Source organism: Leopardus geoffroyi, chromosome A2 (assembly GCF_018350155.1).
Source record: "Leopardus geoffroyi isolate Oge1 chromosome A2, O.geoffroyi_Oge1_pat1.0, whole genome shotgun sequence".
NCBI classification, from domain to species: domain Eukaryota; kingdom Metazoa; phylum Chordata; class Mammalia; order Carnivora; family Felidae; genus Leopardus; species Leopardus geoffroyi.
Genome location: NC_059331.1, coordinates 5572243 through 5588418, shown reverse-complemented (window position 1 = coordinate 5588418; position 16176 = coordinate 5572243). Strand labels below are relative to the sequence as shown.

Here is a 16176-nt window from a genome sequence, read left to right as displayed (position 1 = left end):
ACTGTGAGATCACGACCTGAGCTGAAGTCGGACGCTTAACCGACTGAGCCACTCAGACACCCCAGGCACCCCTCTTCTAACGCTTTTATATAAAGTGAGGAGAAGTATGTAGTTTGGTGCTTGGTGGTCTTTAATGACCCTTAACCCTCGCAAAAGAGAGAGCAAGTCTTAGGCTCAGAGCTGTTGGCAGTGAGCATGACTGAATTTCTACTTTAACAGCATCCTCTTATTTTTCACAGTAAGCTATTTTAGCAAGTTTTCAGTACGTGCTGTGATGTAAAGTAGAATTTAAAAGCATATTTCTTTTTTTTTTTTAATGCTTATTTTGAGAGCGTGTACTTGCACACGTGCATGCAGTGGACAGGCAGAGAGAGTGGGAGAGAGAGCGTCCCAAGCAGAGCCTTTAACAGCGCAGAGCCTGAAACGGGGCTCGATCCCACGATCCATGAGATCATGACCTGCGCTGAAGTCAAGAGTTGGACGCTTAACCAACTGAGCCACCCAGGCGCCCCCAAAAGCCCCTTTCTTTAAAGGAAAAGAACGTGTGCCAAAGGAAAGTGTGAAGAAGATAATAGTTCAGGAGACTGCAAAATTCCTGGGGGCAGTGTTGGGTGAAGTCAACCAGCCCCCAGCCCGTAGGAGCTTGGCCTGGAAGAATTTGTCTCTTCAACCAGGGCCTGGCTTATCCCTGATTTCCAGTCACACTGCAGGAGCAGGGACTGGAGAGCCAGGTGGCTTCTTGTCCCTGTTGCTTTGCATTTGATTCGGACTTTGCTCCCTCTCTTAGATTGTTATGGTCTCCTCCACCCTGTCTGAGCTGCGCTGAACAAGGCGATTCAGAGGTTTGTGAGGCTCCTTCTGCCCCCTACAGTCTAGGGAGAGGATAGTAAAGCTTAGATTCCAGTGGGGCCACAGAAGAAGGGGGTGTGCCCAGGAGATTTTAGTAGAGCAGAGGGGGTGTGGGAGGAGGAGGTCCTTGAAGATGGGTGATAGGAGGAAATTTTGTGAGACACAGGAGTTTGGGAACTATGTGGGAGTGGGGCCTACCCTCCGTCAGGCTGGGCTACTGGATTTCTTCTCTGGGCCTGGAATTCTCAGCCTGGGTCAGAATCACCAGGAAGATTTAAGCAGCTAGGAGGGTGTGGCAGATGAGATATTCCCCCAGAGCTTGATGACGTGTAGAGAAGGGGTAAAGAGAACTTTCCCTTTGTAAGCCCAGAGAGAGCTTGATGGCTGGATGGAAACTTCTGCGAGATCCAGCGAAGCACTTCGAAGTTCCAGAGACACTGGGGAGGGAGGTGCTGTGGGGAAAGGGAGCCTGAGGCCTCTAAATACTCTCCTGGGCTCTGGCCTCTTCCCAAGCCAATGTGGTTTCCTCATGACACATCCTGTAACAGCCCTTGAAAACCTGTTTCTGGACAGAGTCAAGCCTTCAGGACAAAGGAATCCAGGGGTAGGCAGAAAGGGGCCCCAGTGAAGGGACTCTCCTGGCCTGTGACTAATTTCTTCCATCATGTTTGGATTCTTGCTTTTTCATTCACTCAAGAAACATCCGTGATTCGGGCCCCTGGGTGGTTCAGTCGGTTGAGCATCTGATTCTTGATTTCGGCTTGTCGTGATCTCTCCGTCCAATGGGATCCAGCCCCTCGTCGGGCTCCGAGCTGACAGCACAGAGCCTGCTTGGGCTTCTCTCTCTGTCCCTCCCTCTCTCTTTCTCTCTCAAAATAAATAAATAAACTCAAAAAAAAAAAAAAAAAAAAAAGAAAGAAACATCTGTGAGCACATGCTAAGTCCTCAGCCACATGTTTTGGTTTTTGGTTAATGGGTTCAGTGAGAGGAACGTAGGCCACGAGCTCTGCACCCAGGAGCTCCCAATGTGGTAGGGAGACAGGCCAGACAGAGGCCACAGATATTCTTGGTGCAGGATGATACTTGCTAAGGGAGACAGCATTTTGCACAGCAGTTCTGCCTGGCCTGACCAGTATCCTGGCCCTCCTAGCCTAGCTAATTCCTCTATATTCTAGGAAACAGAACTTTCTCGCTGCCTCTGCGCCAGCTCTGATTACAGAAAGCTGGGAATGAGTAGGTCCAGGTGGGGAGGTGGGGAGATACTCTCCTGCTAGATTTGGAGAGCTGGTGGAGTATCCAAAAGGTGCCTAAAGCAAATTCGTCGCGGTAATGAATGAATAACAGCTGCACGTGTGCGCTTGCGCGCGGCGGGGGCGTGGCCCGGGGCAGGGGCGTGGCCCGTGGCGGGAGGGGACGAGGCGGGAGTCGGTCCCTGCGCGCGCAGGCGTTACTGGTCGCGCCGAGTCACGTGAGCGCGCAGGCGCAGCGCCGCGCAGCCCGTACCCTCACACAAAGCCCAGACGCGGAGAAAATGGCGGCAGGGGTCGAAGCGGCGGCCGAGGTGGCGGCGACGGAACCTAAAATGGAGGAGGAGAGCGGCACGCCCGGCGTGCCAAGTGGCAACGGGGCCCCGGGCCCGAAGGGGTGAGTATTCCACGGCTCCTTGTCCCGGGCCGGTCATCTTCGCGGCGGCCGGCGGCGGCTCCGTTAGGTCTGTTGGCGGCCTCCCCCCGGCGCGGCCTCGGCCCGGGCCTTCCCCGCCGGGCCTTCCGAGGGTGGGGGCGGCCGAGGCCGTGAGGAGTGAAGCCGGGCGACCCCGTGGACGCCACAAAGGTCGCACCCTCCTCGCAGGCCCCGGTCCTCCACTCCGCGGGTCCCTCTAGGCCGGGCCCGACGCCGAGGCCTGCGGCCGGGGCCCTGCGCACGGGGATGATGGCGCGGCCCGGGGAGTCGCAGAGTCCGCGGCCCGCTCGCCTGTCGGGTGACCTTGGGTTGAGTGGTTTCACATCCCGCCCTCCCCCACCGTCCGTGGTCTCAGTTTCCCGATCCGTGAAGTGGGGGGAGGGGAGGGAGTGCGCGCGCAGGGTTTCGCGCGCGGTGAGCCTCGGTAAACGGCAGCCGAGGCGGGTAGATTTCAGTCGGCCGGGACCGCGAGGCCGGTTCGGGGCGCCTCCTCTTCCTTTTCCCCTTCCCCCGCCCCGCGGGAAGTGCCTCGGCCAGAACCGCGCTAGCCCTGCGCTGTGGCTCCGGCCCGAGTCCCTCGTCGCGTCCTTCGCTCCTCCCCAGGTGCGCAGTACGTATTTGTAGAGAGTTCGGACCTTGCTGCTCGGTGTTCACCCTTAGAAACAAGAAAGGGTAGCGGAAAAGAAAGAAACTTCTTCCGTGTTCCAGGGGAAGATTTTCCATCATCAGGCGGGCTCACCACTTGCAAACTTGGTCACCTTTTAAACCCAGCGTGGGGCTCTGTGCGGGGTCCTTGGTTTTTCAAGTTTAATTAAAGCTTCGAAGTGTTATCCTGTCCCCCCGAAACCCACCCATTCTGATTACAGTCACCTGAAAGACGTTGTGGCTATGACCAACAGCTGTCCGGCCAGGAGGGGGGGGAAGTCTGGGCACACATTTGATTTTAACACAAGTTAAAAAAAAAAAAATGTGGTAACGTGCATAACATAAAATTTACAGTTTTAGCCATTTTTGAATGTGCGATTCGGTGGCATTAAGCGCATTCACCATGCTGTGCAGCTATCATCCCTTGTCCATGTGCAGAACGTTCATCTTTCCAAACAAACTGGAGCCTTTATACAGTAACTTATTCTCTCCCTTTCCCCAGGTTCTGGTTACTTGTATATACTTTTCTCTTTATGAATTTGCCTTCCCAGAAATTTTTAATATGCGTAACTAGAGTCTGAGAGTGAATGTAGTGAAATTGCTTTGTTAATGAGCATTCAGTCAACACTAGCTTTGTTAAACTTTCTCTTCTGAGGTGGAGAGGAACAAAATACCATGGTTACTGGTCCTGAGAAATCACAACAGAAAAGGCATCCTGGAAGTTTTTCCAATACTTTACTGTTGAAAACTGGAAAGAGAGATGTTCACTTGGACTTTCATCTATTTAGGGAGCTTTGTAGGATTTTTGAGGGCCATAGTTGGGGGCATTTAAGATACATATTTTTCCCGTATTTTATCTTTTAAAGCATTTATCACAGGGTGAAGTGTTGCTGGAACCATGTTAGGTGAGAAGTTGGATAAATTATAAATTATATGCTATAAATAAATGCTATAAATTATAGCAGCTGGGGGACAGTTTTCAAATTTCCCATTTTCCTGTGCATTTTCAAGTGGTCATTTTGTGATTGATTCATTTAAGATGTGGACTATTAGGAAGAACCTGAAGGCTTTTAGAGAGAAAATACCCCTTGTTGGAAAGAATCCAGAGTTTAGCACTGCTTAATAGAGTATATATCAATTAGCAACATTTAGATCGGTTTCGTGTGGCTGGTGGAAAACTTTTTTTTTTTTTTTTTTTTTTTTTGGTGTGAGGAAGCTTAGGAAACCGAGCTCTTTGGAATAAAGTCTTTGCCCAGAAGAGGAGGCAATTTACATTTCTGTAGTAGGGTAATTACGTTGTGAGAAGTAAAAGGAATTATCCGGCTGGGAGCTTGGAGGGGCCACCCTCCCTCCAACCTAACCTGCCCCCAGGGAGCTGTTGGAGGTGGATGAGAGAAGATGAATGGGGAGGGGCTGGGAGGAGAGTGTCTAAAGACTAGGGATTTTAGGTGTTTGCTTTGCTATTTGTAAGGAACTGAAGCTGCTTTAGCATTTTATGCTAAAATACTGGGGGCCAGCTGGTGGGCAATGAATTCCAGGCTAAGGAATCCAGATTGTTATCTTGAAAGCCTTTTTAGGGATGGGAATTGAGTGAAGCGGTTCTTCTGACCTGTCTGTAGCGGGAGTGGAGTGTGCTGGACAGCAAAAAAGCAATGAGCAAGCAAGCTTGATTGAGGACCCCGGATAGGAAAGCTTGTTTTCCAGTTCCTTTTCTCCTGGGTGTGGGAGGACTTGTTTTATTTTGATGAGAAATTTTCATCTAAAGGCCATCAAGATTCAGAGTTAGAGTATATTTAGTATGTTTTGTTGGGGGAAAAGCATTCATTTTAGAGGACTACATGTGGGTTTAGGTGTCCCGCCCCCAGTTAAGTAAAGGTTGCACCATATATTTAAAATCAGTGACTTAACCTATTCTTTTTCTAGATTAATCTTGTGGCTGAATCAGAAAATTGAGAGATGGACTGGTCATTTCAAAAATAAGAAACTGTATTTAGTATAGCTTCCCAGGGAGGTAACGTTAACTCTGTTGTAGAACCGAGAAAAAGTTGTTTTTTGTTTTTTGTTTTTTGTTTTTTTTTTAAACAATTGAGAAAACTCATTAAGGAAATTGACCCAGAGACCAGGGTGGCCATCTTGATTCCAAGGGCCTTGTTGCTTCCACAGTGCTACCCCGGTAACCTCTCTAAACATAGTCAGTGGAAGTGTTTTATTTAAACCAAATTCTCTGCTCTGCAATGATTTGAGTGTTTGCTGTACTTTAAAAAGTGTATACTTGATAAAAAGGATTTTTGAGGCACATTACATTGTGAGCTCAACTTTAGAATGGGGGCCCCAGATGATTTGAATGCATGCTGCCAGCTCCTTGCTTTTACTTTTTTCTTTGATTTTATTCATGGCTAGGCAAAGAGATCCTCTGCAAAGATTAGGTTGTTTCTTTTTGGGGTTCTCAGATGGGCTCTTCCATTACCATGTTTTACAGTCAGAGTTGAAAGCTGAGTTGCTCCTCCCGTAGACTGTAGCGGCTGTGCCTAGGTGGCCTCAGCCACCGCCCTGGTGAACTTTTAATCACTATGTAACAGCAGAAGGCTAGGACTGAATCCATCCCCGTCAAAATTGTTACAGAAATCTGTCAGTGCCACTGTTACTGTGTGCTGAGTCTCCTTCAGACCTGTAAGTGTGGCTAGTAAGGAACCGAAGTCTAGCAAGGAGACGGTGACGTTGGGGTTCAGACCTGGATATGTGATGCTTAGTTACCTGTCCTGCTCCTTTGCATATTGTGCTTAACATTTACCAAGCTGCTTTTTGTTCGATTGTTTGTTGATTCTCACAGCATCCCCGTGAGCTACCTTGGGTACAGGTTATGCTGGTTTTGCGGCTAAAAAACCAGCCAGGTAGAGAGCTGGAGTCATGAGTAGTGCTGTGAACAGTAAATACATTAGAGGAGCTGAGGACCTAATGTGAGCAGGGATTGGGGGAGGAGGGAATCTTTCCCTCAGGAGATATGATCAGGTTTTCAGGGTGTCGAGGTTGCCATTCAAACTACACTCTTTGTTGAAAAACTAAAAGCAATGAGAGCATTGAATGCCGTGGAGGAGGCGTAAGAGAAGGAGAGGGTAGGGATTCATCAAATGTAGCAGTTTTTTGTGGAGCAGGCACTGTCTTTTTAGTTGTGGTCTTTAGGTACAGTATAATTCTAGCACGGTGGGGCAGTGACATGAAAAATGATTAGCTCAAAGAATGCAGTCAGTGAAACAATTCCATAAGCCATAGGAAACATACTTCATCTTAATGACTTGGAAGGTATTTAACAGGTATCTTACGCTTGGTTTTTGTTGTATCATGAAATTGATGGAATGTTAGAAAAAAATTTTATGTTGCATCTGTTTAGAACTTAGGGTGAGTGATCGGGTGCCAGAGTAGACAATGTTCATTGGGAGTTGAGAGCCAGTTAGCAAGCAGAATATTGGTAAGACGTTTAGCTGGTCTAGGTATATCTCTTATTGTGGCTTCAGTCTCTCTGAAAGATTACTTTAAACTCTACTACATGTTGGGGCACCTGGGTGGCCCAGTGGGTTAAGTGTCCGACTTCAGCTCAGGTCATGATCTTGTGGTTCGTGGGTTCGAGCCCCGCGTCGGGCTCTGTGCTGACAGCTCAGAGCCTGGAGCCTGTTTCGGATTCTGTATCTCCCTCTCTCTGCTCCTCCCCTGCTTGCACTCTGTCTATCTCTGTCTCTCTCTCTCTCAAAAGTAAATAAACATTAAAAAAATTAAAATCTACTTTATGTTGGAGTGACAAATCAAGTTATTAGAGTTAGTTTGAAATTCCACAAGCAAAAGTAGAAACTTTATAAAAAATCTGTATTGCTGAGGTGCGTGGGTGGCTCAGTTAAGCGTCTGACTCTTGATTTCGGCTCAGGTCATGATCTCACAGCTTGTGGGATCAAGCCTCGAAATGGGCTCTGTGCGGAGCCTGCTTGGGATTCTCTTTCCCTCTTTCACTGCCCTTCCCGTTTGTGCACACGTGCTCTCTCAAAATAAATAAAAATAAACCTCAGAAACTGTATTGGCGTTATTGGCACAATAAGCACACGTATTGGAAACGTGCAGCTTGGTGTCGGTATTATGAATCCCTCACTGAATCGGTGTAATAAATATGTCTATGACACCCACAAGTTTTTTCTCTCCTCTGTAATCTTTGGAGCTCTCTCCCCTTACCCCCAACCATAGTTCTGCTTTCCTTCAGTATGCATCAGTGGTTCTCAACATAGTTGACTTTTTTCCTCTCCAGGGTACATTTAGAAGTGTCTTGGAGACATTTTTGTTTTTCACCTGTAAGACTGAGGGATGGGGTTGCTACTGGAACCTCTTGGGTAGAGGTCAGGGATGCATGCGGCAGTCCCACACAGCAAAGCTTCTGGCAGGGATGCCCGTAGTGCTGAGGTTGAGAAGCCTTGGTGTGGATTAGTTTGCCAGATTAGATTTTCTCAAATATAAACTTTTATATGATGGAATCCTATGTTATACTCCTTGTTTTGGTCTGGTTTGTTCGAGTAGGATTGTGTTGAGATTCCCTTTTGTTGTGTATAGTTTTTTTACTTTTTGTTGCTGAGTAGTATTTCAGCTTATGGTTTTACTACAATTTGGTTTTTCATTTACCTGTTTAGTAGACAGATTTCCAGTTTTAGGGTATTACAAATGTTGCTGTGAATATTTAGGTACAAGTTTTTGTATGAATATATGCTTTATTTTCTCTTGGATAAGTAGCTGTGAATGATTGGGTCATATGGTAGGTGTGTGTTTAATATTTTTAAGGTCTGTAATCTAAATTTGGGGTATCTGGGAGTAAGCAGTTTATCAATTTCAAAATATAATCCACTTATAAAAATTTACTTTTTTTTCTTTAAAATTTTTTAATGTTTATTTTTTGAGAGAGAGATAGTGTGAGTTGGGTAAGGGCAAAGAGAGAGGGAGACAGCGACTCTGAAGCAGGCTCCAGGTTCTGAGCTGTCCTGATGCTGGGCTCAAACTCCTCAACTGCGAGATCATGACCTGGGACGAAGTTGGCCGCTTGACGGACTGAGCCACCCAGGTGCCCCTAAAAACTTACTTCTAAAAGGTTTTCGGAATTAAATGTTATAAATATCTTAGGGCTATAGAAGAATATTCCCCCAATTTTATCCTGAAGATAAGTGAGAAAATCAAATTGGGCATTCAGGATACCACTTTTTTTTTTAAGTTTATTTATTTTGAGAGCACAGTCGAGGGAGGAACAGGGAGAGAGAGAATCCCACTTAGGCTCTGCACTGTCAGCACAGAGTGTGATGCAGGCTTGAACTCATGAACCACGAGATCGTGACCTGAACCGAAATCAAGAGTTGGGATGCTGAACCGAGTGAACCACCCAGGCACCCCAAGGATACCACTCTTAAAACCCTCACATTCTCAATAGTTGAATGTGTATTTTGAGTGGGATTTCTTTGAGGGTGGTCTGCAATTCTGTCAAGAGGGGTTGGTCATGTAGGTATTACTTAAGACAAAAGAAAAGTTTACAAAGGGGCAGGCACCTGGCTGTTTCAGTCCGTAGAACATGTGACTTTTGATCTCGGGGTTGTGAGTGCAAGCCTCATGTTGGAGGTAGAGATTATGAAAAGCATTTTTTTAAAAAGAAGAACTGGTAGTGATCTTTGGGTTTACGAAAAGGTCAGTTTTTTGGGAAGCTGGAAGTGATGATAGTTCTGACCCCTTTTACTTAGGATGAAACTTCTCGGTGGAAATGATGAGCCAGAGAAGGATTGGGGTACAGAGTGCTGTGCTCACATCTTGGGCATAATCCATATGAGCTGCTTGCTTGATGGTGAGCCGTGTGATAGGGATTAACCCCAAACCAAATACCCAGCTTCTGTGGTTAGATTGGGTAGCTAGTTTATTCTCAGCCATAATGATCTGCAGAATGTAGGCTAGACACTTTGTTACCTGCTTTGGCTGTAGTTAGTTGTTTATACATTTTGTAACTAGTAGATGAACTGAGCAGGTCTGTGAAAACACAGATGCAACTATTACGGTGTCATGGACTTTGTGTCAGGATGATGTTTTTTAACATAAATCATAGAGTATTTAGGTTTTAAAAGAAACTAGATATTGAAATACTTTTTTATGCACAGACCCTCCCTGTAGGTCCATGAAGGTAGGTTGATCTACATTTTATTGATTTTTACTAACACTTTCCTCCTATCTGCCAGGAACAAGAGACACTTTGGCAAATGCGCTCTTCAGCAGACTTTGGTGTGGGACTTTCGCATGGCATAGACAGGTGGTCTCTGGTGGTTGAGGGATTCCTTTGAGATCTGCTTGTGGTGTGCAGTCAGCCTGAGAAGGATCTCGTGTGAACCTGGGTAGACCGTAGAATTCTAGGAATTTAGAGACTAGAGTGGCCATACCCCTTCACATTTGCCAGCCTCTGTGAAGGAAGTCTATTGCATGTTGGTGTAGTTAAAATCATGGAGGAAGCTGCTTTCCTTACTTTTGCCTAGGAGGATACTTTCACTGGGTTACCACTTGGCACCCTTGTGTTTGGATATGAGGGACCAGCAGAAGAAACTCTGGGGTTTATAAAAAAGTTGCTAAGTTGATAACATTAAAATTTTCCAAGTGGGGTGGCTGGGTGGCTCAATTGGTAGGGCATGTGACTCTTGATCTCGGTCATGAGTTAAAGCCTCATGGGGGGCATATAGATTACTTAAAAAATTTTTTGGGGGGTGCCTGGGTGGCTCGGTTGGTTAATCGTCCGACTTCGGCTCAGGTCATGATCTCATGGTCCGCGAGTTCGAGCCCCGCGTCAGGCTCTGTGCCAACAGCTCAGAGCCTGGAGCCTGCTTCTGATTCTGTGTCTCCCTCTCTCTCTGACCCTCCCCCGTTCACGCTCTGTTTCTCTCTGTCTCAAAAATAAACATTTAAAAAAAAATTAACCCCCCCCCAAGTAAATACTTCTCTAAGCTATCATCTGGTATTTGAACACTACTTTTCCCATGCAAGGAAGACGTATCCTAGAGTAAAGGTAAGCCCTTTAAACGAAGGTGGGTTTGTAAATCAGTAATAGACAATCTTTTTGTTTTTTCCGTTTTAGTCATGGATCACAAAGTCTGCTAAAATCTGTGGTTTGGGAGTTTTCTGCATTTTCACTGGGGGAAAGCATAGGGCTTGGTAAGCGGAAAGTGCAGGACCCAGTGTAGGAAGCGAGAGAACTTCCTGTGTCTGTTGGATCCCCGTTTGTTTCTGATCACCTCTTACCGGTGTCTGCCTGTAGTCACAGGGGGCTGAACAAGAGTGGGCAGGCAGCTCACGGAGTAGCTTCACTTGGCCTGTGTGTGGGCCCTGCCCTGGCCGCACACACTGGCCTGTTTCTCTGTGCTGTCGCCTAAGTTTCCAGCCTAAAGTCTGATTCTGTGCTTTGGAGGTTTGCTTGTGAAATCTTCTAAGCTGAATTTGTATCTGTAGAGCTTAGAAACTAAGTGTTATGGCACGGAGACTCGTGACACAGAAAGGTAAAGAGTATTATAGGAAAAGCCACGCCAGAAGAACATTCACCCTTTGCTGAAGGTGGGATCGTTGGCTGCATATTGTCTTTTACCTACCTGGGTTGCTCAGACTTTGGTTTTCCTAGGGTTGTATAGAGAATGACTTCTTTACTGTTAAAAAATTGTGGTAAAGTGTACGTAAAATACGCCGTTTTAACCATGTTAAGTGTATAGTTCAGGGGGATTAAATACAATGTTGAGCATATACCACTGTCCATTTTCAGAACTTTCTTTCTCATCCCAAACAAACTCTCATCCATTAAACGATAACCCTTTTCCCAACTCCCTCCAGCTTCTGGAAACCTCTATTCTGTCTTCCTTATCTGTCTGACTTATTTTGCGTAGTATAATGTTTTCAAACTTCATCTGTGTTGCAGCATGTATCAGCATTCCGTGCCTTGTTATGGCTGAAGAATCTCTTTATGGCTGTACCACATTTCTTTATTCCATTCATCTGTTGGTGGACCCTTGGGCTGTTTCCACCTCTTGGCTATTATGAATAATGCTATTTGGTGTACAAGTATTTCCTCCTTCCTGTCACTTCTTTTGGATCTGTACCCAGGAGTAGAATTGTTGGGTCAGATGGTAATTATGTGTTTTAACTTTTTGAGTGACTGCCAAGCTTTTCTGTAGTGGCTGTACCATTTTATATTCCAGCTTAAAAAACATTTTCCCCCCCTCAAAATAAAAAGGTAGTTTTATTTGTGAAGTTAAAGTTGATTGGGCCTATGTGCACCAGCTCATTTCTGTTCCATGAAATCTTGCAAATCTTCCCTTCTTTTTTCCTGTTTCTGGCATGAAATGAAAACACCTTGGGCAGGGAGTTGGCTCCTGGCTCCTGTCTCTATTATACCCCCTAGGAATGTGTGAAGGCAGAGGAGAGCACAGTTTATTGGGAACGGCTGCTTGATACGTGGGTTTTAAGGAGTGTGCTACTTCACCTTTCTGCTCTAGGAGCACTGAAGTTTGAATGTCTCAGAACAAAGTGAAGATTAGTCTTGTGATGGATGTAACTATGTGGAATTCTAAATCTGGCAAATCGAATACTGTCTTTCATGTTGTGCTAACATATGGACCCTTTTTTTTCCCTTCGAATTCAGTGAAGGAGAGCGACCTACTCAGAATGAGAAGAGGAAGGAGAAAAACATAAAAAGAGGAGGCAATCGCTTTGAGCCATATGCCAATCCAACTAAAAGATACAGAGCCTTCATTACAAACATACCTTTTGATGTGAAATGGCAGTCACTTAAAGACCTGGTTAAAGAAAAAGGTAATGGTACTGGTGGTCGAGTAGGGTAAGAAGGTTGATGTGTCATCTTTTCTGTGGCTAATTCCTTGGTTATTTTTTGTCAGTGGAAGTTGATCTGGGTAGAGCATTGTGTTCTGTCCAGGCTTGAGAGTTAAGCCGCTTTACCCACCCTACTTTTTTGTGTGGTCATGCACCTGTGTGTCAAACAGGGTGGTTTGTATGGTCCTTTGGCCTACAAATGATTTCACTGGCTTAATATGGTTAATAGGACTTTGATTAAGCTTGAGGGGAACCTCTTTGTGTTAAGGAAATTTTTTGATTTCTTCATATTAGGTGGGAGAGGTTTTTCCTTTAAAAATTTTTTTTTAGCTTTTTAATTCTGGAGGGAAGGTAGTTTGTTTAAATTTTGTGGATGTCTTCCTGGGATCAAAATTTGGTAGTTGGAACTTGCGCTGCTCAGCTTCTAAATTCTAAAACATGAGCTTGTATTTAAACTTGGGCTTTTTCCACCCTGGGAAGAAACACAGGTTAGATTGGCAATTGGAGAGCTCAAAATAAGGCATCTGCCGGGCAATGCCGTTCTTGCCGGCAAACCTCAGTAGCGGCCTGGTGTCCCGGGCCAGGGCAGGGGGAGCAGCCGAAGCTCTGCTGCCACCAGGAGGTCCTAGGAGGCCGGTTGTCCCTGTGGTCCTCTGCCTCGCCCCCTGTGCACACCATACGGATCCTCTGTCTTTTCACATTCTTGTTCTGCTTTTGTCTTCTTTCTTTCCTGATTCTCGGCCCTGCTGGTGGCACTCAGGGCTGAAGAGATTGCTCAGCCCTGGTTTAGACAAAACTATTGATAGAGAACAATTTGTCTGATGCCTTGAGGTCTCACCCCAAGGGAAACTGGAATCAAATTACCCTTAAATGGAGTCTTTTTGAAGGACTGAAAGTTACTGGTTTTCTGGAGCATTCATAACGAAAAGAGATGCAAGTTTGAATTGTCCAATGATGAACATTTCAGTGGCAGAGATGCCACTTGGATAGGCCATTCTGGTATGTGTACTGGTGCTCCCAGCATCGGGTTTTGAAATTATGACTGGCCCACTGCCGTCATTGTCCCATCCATGACGTGCCAGAAGCACTAGGCACCGTGAACTTCTCTGTACAGTCATGTAGGCTGCTCCCGTGTAGTAGTTCTCCAGAGAACACGGATGGAAAAATGTTTCGGTGTGAGATTTGTTTTCCTGCCTCGATCAGCCAAATCATTCCTGCCAATGCTCCTAGGGCAAGAGTGAAGTTTCTTCTTTTTGTCTGAAGGGCGTGTCCTGTGGCATCCCAGATGCAGTGTTCTTGGTTTTTGGGACTGCTGCTTCAATACAAGCTTAGAATTTCTGTACAGTACAGTTGGGTCTCATTCGAATTAGTTTTTGGAATAACTCCCAAATTTGTGTTTTTGTGATTTGGTTGAACCGCTGAATTGCTACTTCCATTGATAATAAGGTATAGTAGTTCCAAGAACCAGGAATGTGGCTTTGAAAACGCAATTGTTAGAATTTTGTAAGAGATTGCAGGCCAAATTATTTTTTATTTTTAGGAGTGTGTGAACCAGTTTTGGGACATGATGGATAAAGTAGGTGACATTTTTACTGCTTTACCATTCAGTAATTCAGTTTTGGAAGCCTTAAAGCTGGTAGCAGCAGCAGCAGCCATGACGTTTCTGGATGTAGAAGCAGTTCACCTCAATTTCCTATTTTGCACTGTATTAAGTGTGGGGCCAGCCTGGTGGTTTATTCGGATCCTTCCAAACTGGTTCTCATATTCCTCTGGCATACTGCTATGAATGCCCTGGCTCAGCCCTTTCAGTGTATTTTTTTGGTGGTGTAACTTAGAATTACAGGTGTGCAGTAAATCAGTTATTTTAAACAAATCTTAAAATGTTCTTGTTTAGAGCTCCCCTGTATAGGTTAAATTAATTATTTTTCTGTTTCAGTTATTTGCAGTATTGTATTGTGGGTAAAGGGAATTCATAAGAGAAAGGTAATTTTTTATGGTAATGCTTCTGTTCAGCATGGGAAGTCTGAAGTTTACTGTTCATGTACATAGGCCTCCTTAAAAATGTTCTTATTTTTATTATGAGATTTAAAATTACAGTTTTATTCGTTTCTTGGTATGCTGAAAACATGTGTAGGTGGTTATTTGAAATCTGTAGTATTTACTTGAAACCTGTTGCAAGTAAGTTTTTATTTTTTGAAGGCCTGTTGCCGCAGCTAGGGACAGTTAGCACCCTAAAAGCGTCAGTCTCCAGGTAATCTCCAGAGTGCACCAGCTGCAGAGACCTGGCTTGTTATAACCCAGACGCTTTTTATTGGTCTGCCTTTTAAGAGTTTTGCTGTTTCAGGAAACCAGTGGAATAAGCTTCATTAGTTGTCTTCAACTGAAAGGCCTGGGAAATGTCCTGTCACTGCAACACTGTCTAATTGCCGCCTCTCAGAACTAAACTAGATGCTTTAAAGTGGCATGACCAGAGCTTTTCTAAGGCTAATCATGCCTGAGATTGCCTCTTGTACCCCTCCGTGATTCCTGATCTTTACCCCCTTACATGGCCACCGGGCGTATGTTGTCCGTCTTAAGTTTTAGCATTTGGCAACATTCTAGGACATCCTATGAATGACACATGTATTCTGTGAATTGGTCACTTTGCCTTTTTCCCCTGGATGGGCTCACAAAGCTTGTTTGGTGCCCAGCTGTTTGGTGACACTATCATGAAATCAGCATCACTGAGTTTAAAGAGAAAATGCATGGAAAGCTTGTTTTGTCCTGAGTCGGGCTGCCTTTTTGCTCACTACCCACCCATCCCCATACCCCTGTATTGGTCAGGGATGTGGCTTCAACAGTTTTCACAGCCCATAGAATTGAACGCTGAACTTTCCTCTTCCTGTTCTAAGTGTCCTGATGGAACAAAGGAAAGGTTTCTGTTGTCCTTTCTCTTGACCATGTTTATTTTTAACAGAGATATTACATGGAACAAATAAATGGCTGCTGTGAACACCAAAGAGTTGCTGGATTGAAACCAAATTGAGAGTCAGGGTAATAGGAAATTTGAATTGGCGATTGTCACACCAGGTCCCAGTCACCCAGTTTTCACCCCTTGACAGATTGGAATCACATTGCAGGTGTTTGACCTTAAGGACTGGGTGAAAAACGGTGCTCTTGGGAATTTACACTTGGTGTTGTGCTACGTTACTGGGAAGTTCTGTGTGGATGAATAAAGCTCCTTATTGGTTATTGGGCTGCTTGTTCTTGTTCTCCTGGCCTGACCAGGTAGTTGGCACATGGAGGTGGGGCGGTTGTAACCAGACAGGCCTGAGTTGGACCTGCCCTGAGTAAACAGCACAGTTGTAGGAATAAAGGAAAGTCCATGATGGAGTTTACTCTCAATCAATCCCAAGTTTATCAGCAGTCAGGTTGACCTGTGTAAGCAAGGATTTCTTTAAGCACTTAATCCTGTCCTCATTTAATGCATCACTCTGAGTAAATTTCAGATTCCAGCTGACAGAAAACTGAGGCCCAGAGGGCAAGTGTAGTCCAGAAGAAAGTCTCCCTTGGCCCTTGAAGACAACCTATGTTGTGGATTTATGGAGCCGAACTTTATTTTCAATTTAAGTAAAAATCCATATCCAGTCCTTTTGTTCCTTTGTGTTTTCCTGTTTTGGAAATTCAGCCTGCATTTTTTAAAGAATTATGCTAAAGCATCTCTATCTGGGGGTAATTGGGTTGAACCTGGACAGTGTAGCCTGCCTTAGCTTACTTGGTAGCTTTTGGTTTAGTTAGAGAAGTAGTGGTCTTCAGCTTTTGCTATGAAAGTAGCAAGAACGGGCTCCATAAGTATCCAGTATGTCCATTAAATTAAGTAGACATTGTGTAGAATAATTATTTTGCCACGTTTCATGTTGTCTATGTATTAAAGATACAAGCTTTCCAGTTAAAATACTCGTTTGTTCCGTGCACCCCTCTGAGAGCAGCCAGTTGAGAGTTGAATGTGTTTGAGGGGAATGCATTTGATAACGTACCCTACTTTTGAGCCTTCCCCCTCCAACCCCATCTTTTAAATTATAGGCCTTTTCACATGTGAATTCTCTTCAGTGAAGTTTTGGCCTCCATACATCATCTTTTTTTGGGGGGGGGGGGAGG

General features: G+C 45.1%; 1 protein-coding gene across 13 annotated transcripts in view; it reads left to right on the top strand.

The window, feature by feature from the left end:
- The first annotated feature begins 2328 nt into the window (after nucleotides 1-2328).
- HNRNPM (heterogeneous nuclear ribonucleoprotein M) overlaps nucleotides 2329-16176 on the top strand; it is a 39710-nt gene continuing 25862 nt past the window's right edge. For 5 of the 13 annotated variants that reach the window (XM_045491797.1, XM_045491803.1, XM_045491799.1 and 2 more), the window contains exons 1-2: nucleotides 2330-2493; nucleotides 11852-12021. In XM_045491797.1, coding sequence (XP_045347753.1) covers nucleotides 2381-2493; nucleotides 11852-12021 — 283 coding nt within the window. In that variant the 5' untranslated portion in view covers nucleotides 2330-2380. Of the gene's footprint in view, nucleotides 2494-11851; nucleotides 12022-16176 lie in introns of those variants that run through there. The other 8 variants (XM_045491805.1, XM_045491804.1, XM_045491800.1 and 5 more) reach the window with 4 other exon arrangements.